Below are 5,585 nucleotides of genomic sequence, written 5' to 3' on the forward strand. Positions count from 1 at the left end.
AGAGACGGGGTTTCACCATGTTGACCAGGATGGTCTTGATCTCTTGACCTCGTGATCCACCCGCCTCGGCCTCCCAAAGTGCTGGGATTACAGGTGTGAGCCACCGCGCCCGGTCCCAGCTAATTTTTTTTGTATTTTCGGTAGAGATGGGGTTTGCCATGTTGCTCAGGCTGGTCTCAAACTCCTGGGCTCAAGCGATCCACCTGCCTCAGCCTCCCAAAGTGCTAGGATTATAGGCATGAACCCCTGTGCCTGGCCTGAAATCTTTATTTTTTTAAGGTCCAAATAGTGCTGATATTATGGAGCAAAACTTTTTTTGTTTTCATCAGTCAACCAATAAATATTTAAGCTATTCTTAGTGCTGGTGGAGCAAATAGTTATATTTATAGCATGAGGGGCTTAAACTCTTACTGAAGACTTACGTTATTATACCCTTATAATACATATCAATTTTATATTTGACAAATGTGAATATTAGCAGCTGGACAACTATCATTATGCATGTATAATTTATTTCTATATTTCTTTTAATATAGAAAAGATATAGTGTATAGATAGACTCATAATGTAAAAAGCTGAGAACAATGTTAGTAAACACATCCTTTAATTATATTGGGAAGAGGACAGGAGGTAGGATATTCATTGTTTGTTCCCCCAAGGTAAACAAATATGTAATGTTTTCGTCCTCTTTCTTAGAGTTAGAAATAAGAAGACGGGAGGATGAGTACAGATTTACAAGTAAGTGACTTCAGGTCCTCCTCTGTAATCATTCTTCCTTTTGACATTTATTTCAGTGAAGTGTTTCAGCAGTAACAGTGATAGACATACATGTATTTGCTTGTGTATTACCAAGAAAGATACATATTATCTAAATGTGTTTATCATACATCATGGCATATATAACTTTGGAATAGTTTTTCTTTTCTTGTGTTTTTTTGAGATGGAATCTCACACTGTCGCCAGACTGGAGTGCAGTGGCGTGATCTCGGCTCACTGCAATCCGTGCCTCCCAGGTTCAAGTGATTCTCCTGCCTCAGCCTCCTGAGTAGCTGGGACTACAGGCACATGCCACCATGCCCAGCTAATTTTGGTATTTTTAGTAGAGATGGGGTTTCACCATGTTGGGCAGGATGGTCTCGATCTCTTCACCTCGTGAACTGCCCTCTTTGACCTCCCAAAGTGCTTGGATTACAGGCATGAGCACTGCGCCCAGCCTTGGAATAGTTTTTCATAGCTAATTTGTGTCATTTCTATATGTTGGGTTATTTTTTATTTTTTCTATCAAACTACAATTACAGTTGGCCTGCTTCTTTTGGATCACAGGAATTTGGGGGAGGCAAATTATTTTCTAGCTACTCTTTGCCAGAAACCACACTGTTTCTTTTTTTGGTATTTATGAAATTTACAGTCTTACAGATGATGAATAAGCCTTAATTTACTGTTTCCAACCCTGGATTACCCCTGTAAGCGATGGTCCAATGGAGGGTGTGGAAGGATTTGATACACCGAGGAGAGTGGCTTTTCTAATGTCTTCCACCTGTTCCTTTGGAGGTGGGCGTAGTTGCTGCATGGAGGGTGGAAGTTCCAGGGATATCATAGAAAGATGCACATGGCCTTTTGTTTGAGTAACTGAAATAAAGAAAATTAGCTAATTTGCCTTTGAACCAAGTAGTGTTATAAATCCGTTATTTGAAGTGTACTATATATAGGATGAGCCATGAGACTATAACTTGTGTTACCAACTTGGGCATTACATTTATCACATGTAATAAAATTACATTATCCCTAGTTATTTTTTATCTCCAGTTATTTTTAAGTTTATGGAAATACTGATTATACCATACATGGTCAAATTAAGAAATACAGTAAGTGCAATATAACTTATATTTCATAATGAAAAAACATATTCATATATGCAGTCAATACCATACTCATAAATTTGTGTTGATGGCTAGTGAAACTATACTAAATTAGTAAAGAAATCCTATAGTGCACATTTTGAAAGACATGTCATGTAATGTATGTAGTGATTTAATGTTATTTAAATGTTAAGTAACAGTACTAAAGAACTTATGTAAAAGCAATTTGTAGTTATATTGATTGACTTAGAAACAAGTATTTCAAAGCTTAACTTTATTGTCTTGTACAGTTTTGTTGTGTTTTATGTGGGATTTTAAGTTTTAAAGTTAGGTTGTTAACTAACACTGACTGGCCTGTGGTATTAGACCCTAATATTGGTCTAGGGTTTTAGACCAAAATCATGTATAATAAAAATTAATTCTTTTAAATCCCTTTGCAAGTCAAATTTTGGAGACCACCATACAACTTCTAGGAAGACTGACACACTCGACTTTTTCTTCTCCATCTTTGGAATATAGTGTTGTTTCTTAAGTTGAGCACCAGATGAAATACTTGGTTTGCATTTCAGGGCTATGTTGTATGAATAGTTAACACTAGGGAAGTTGTAATAATAACAGCAGATTCTTCTATAACACTTAGAAAACGATCTGCCAGGCATTGTTCTGAGTGTTTTACATATATTAATTCATTGAATTACCTCGAAAGCCATGAGACAGAAACTACTGTTTTCATTGCCATTTTAGAAATAAGAAAAGCGAAGCACAGAAATTTTAAGTAGTTTGTCCATGGCCACACAGCTGGTGAGTTCTGTGCAGCTAACTGCTACACTAGCCTGCTTGCTCGTGGTCGTCATTTTAGAGAGCTGTGCTTACACAGTGAGAGATGCACAAATACGGTCTAACTGAAAGAATAGTAGAGTTGTCTCAAGTTTACTCTAAGGCATATACTCACAAAATGGAATGATAGACGTCATCTGTATTATTTGAATTATTTCTTTTTTTTAACTTACATTATTAAATAGGTTAAATACATATATTATGTGGCTCCACTGTAATTAATATGCCTCTTGCAGTTTTGTTCATTTATTCGCCCAAATTGTGTGTGTGTGTGTGTGTGTGTGTGTGTGTGTGTGTGTGTGAGAGAGAGAGAGAGAGAGAGAGAGAGAGAGAGAGAGAAAGGAGTGAATGACAAGCACCTGCTGGCCTTGCTTATCCCAAGCTACATCTAAATCATTTTTTTCCTTTGGGCAGAGCTAAATTTAGCCACACTCCTTCCTATGTTATCACAATCCCTAACCAGATTTTGCTGAAATTAAAAAAAATACTTTGCTAGTGACAGTTTAACCTCATACAGCAGACTGAGTTTTCTTGGTTGGTATGCATTATAATGAAGCACACCATTGTGAATTTTTCACTAATTATTAGCCCTCAGAGGTAGCACAATTTAATTCACATGTTTATGGAATTTTTATTATTTTTGATGAATAGAATAAACCCTTTACATTAACAATGAAGATAGTTTGAAAGTGACAGCCAGATGGAATAGGACCATGATAATAGATATGTCTGCTGAACTATTATTTTATCAATTCAATTAAAAAAATCCATTGGAAAGTCTGATTTTCTTTTTTTTTTTTTTTTTTTTTTTGACGGAGTTTCACTCATGTTACCCAGGCTGGAGTGCAATGGCGCGATCTCGGCTCACCGCAACCTCCGCCTCCTGGGTTCAGGCAATTCTCCTGCCTCAGCCTCCTGAGTAGCTGGGATTACAGGCACGCATCACCATGCCCAGCTAATTTTTTGTATTTTTAGTAGAGACGGGGTTTCACCATGTTGACCAGGATGGTCTTGATCTCCTGACCTCGTGATCCACCCGCCTCGGCCTCCCAAAGTGCTGGGATTACAGGCTTGAGCCACCACGCCCGGCCAAGTCTGATTTTCTTAACCCATTTCTTAGAAAATAAAATTTAGGGGCCGGGCACCGTGGCTCAAGCCTGTAATCCCAGCACTTTGGGAGGCCGAGGCAGGTGGATCACGAGGTCAAGAGGTCGAGACCATCCTGGTCAACATGGTGAAACCCCGTCTCTGCTAAAAATACAAAAAATTAGCTGGGCATGGTGGCGTGTGCCTGTAATCCCAGCGACTCAGGAGGCTGAGGCAGGAGAATTGCCTGAACCCAGGAGGCGGAGGTTGCGGTGAGCCGAGATCGCGCCATTGCACTCCAGCCTGGGTAACAAGAGCGAAACTCCGTCTCAAAAAAAAAAAAAAAAATTTAGGTCTGGCACAGTGGATCACACCTGTAGACCCAGCACTTTGGGAGGCCGAGGCGGGTTGATCACCTGAGGTCAGCAGTTTGAGACCAGCCTGGCCAACATGGCAAAACTCCATTTCTACTAATAATACAAAAATTAGCCGGGTGTGGTGACGTGTGCTTGTAATCCCAGCTGCTTGGGAGGCTGAGGCAGGAGAATCACTTGAACCCAAGAGGCAGAGGTTGTAGTGAGCCGAGATTGTACTCCAGACTGGACCACAGAGCAAGACTCCGTCTCAAAAAAAAAAAAAAAAAAAAAAACAAAAAAAAAAAAAAAAAAAAAAAAAAGAAAATTTAAAAATAAATTTAGAAAACATAAACAAGTATGTTACGACGACAGGTACTCAAATGCTAAGAACCAAGAACAATCAGAATGTTTACAAATCTGGATAATCCTTCCCTCAGCCGAGGGAAAGTGAGAGTAAAGGTCATTGTTGTAGGAACCTGGTCGGTAAACTGATGTTTCACTAGTGGTGTCAGTCACAGCTAGTTAAGTGTTATGTCTCTAATAAAGGGACTAGAAAGACCTAGTACAGGTCAAATAAAATTAGAGATTTAGATAGTGCCAGAGACAGTGAGATCTACCATATTTGGTTTCTCTACTAGATTTTATTGATTATGAAACAGAAACAAAAAGTTTATATGACTTGCCCTAGATCATGTAGCTTCTACTTAGAGACAAAGGAAGGTGCAGAGCTAAAGCTTTGTAACTCCTGGCTCTGCTCGTCCATTGCACTGCCTTCCCTTGGGTGAAGGAGTATTCTTACATATTTATATGAATAATGACATGAAAAAAAAATCAGTTTCCTTTAAGGTTCTTTATATAATCATTGTGTGCTATGTGTTTGTCACTAGATAATTTGAGATTTTTCTTCTTTGTAGGAAAGACAATGTCGGAATACTTAAATTTTTCTATATAGATGTTCAGTTTTAGATAAAAGTTTTTATGGAACTTCATTTTCAAGTGAATTCAAATGAGGCTCAAGTAATTCCTTTGGTGTTTTTTTCAGAATTGCTTCAGATTGCTGGAATTAGCCCACATGGTAATGCTTTAGGAGCATCAATGCAGCAACAGGTGAATCAACAAATACCTCAGGAAAGACGAGGAGGTGAAGTATTGGATTCTTCTCATGATGACATAAAACTTGAAAAAAGTAATATTTTGCTGCTTGGACCAACTGGGTCAGGTAAATAACTTGCTGAGAAAATTTACTACTCATTTTAAAAATGAGAATATAAATGATGGTATAATCTATATTTTGTGATTGAGGTATTATGGCTTTTGAGAAGAAAATCTAAGGCCTGTTGTCTGGACAGATTATCAGTATTCCTGCATAGAACACAAACTGAATTTCAGACATTGGTGTTGCCCATCAGGCCAGTCCCTAACTTTTTTTTTTTTTTTTTTTTTTTTT

The 5,585-nt window shown here is 38.2% G+C and overlaps 1 protein-coding gene across 1 annotated transcript in view; it reads left to right on the forward strand.

Moving 5' to 3' along the window:
- CLPX (caseinolytic mitochondrial matrix peptidase chaperone subunit X) overlaps positions 1-5,585 on the forward strand; it is a 43,631-nt gene that overhangs the window by 24,690 nt on the left and 13,356 nt on the right. Inside the window, 2 exon segments of the mRNA XM_037732961.1 lie at positions 697-738; positions 5,181-5,377. Of these exon segments, the coding sequence (XP_037588889.1) occupies positions 697-738; positions 5,181-5,377 (239 nt within the window).

This window comes from Cebus imitator, unplaced genomic scaffold (assembly GCF_001604975.1).
Source record: "Cebus imitator isolate Cc_AM_T3 unplaced genomic scaffold, Cebus_imitator-1.0 Scaffold485, whole genome shotgun sequence".
Taxonomy (NCBI): Eukaryota; Metazoa; Chordata; class Mammalia; order Primates; family Cebidae; genus Cebus; species Cebus imitator.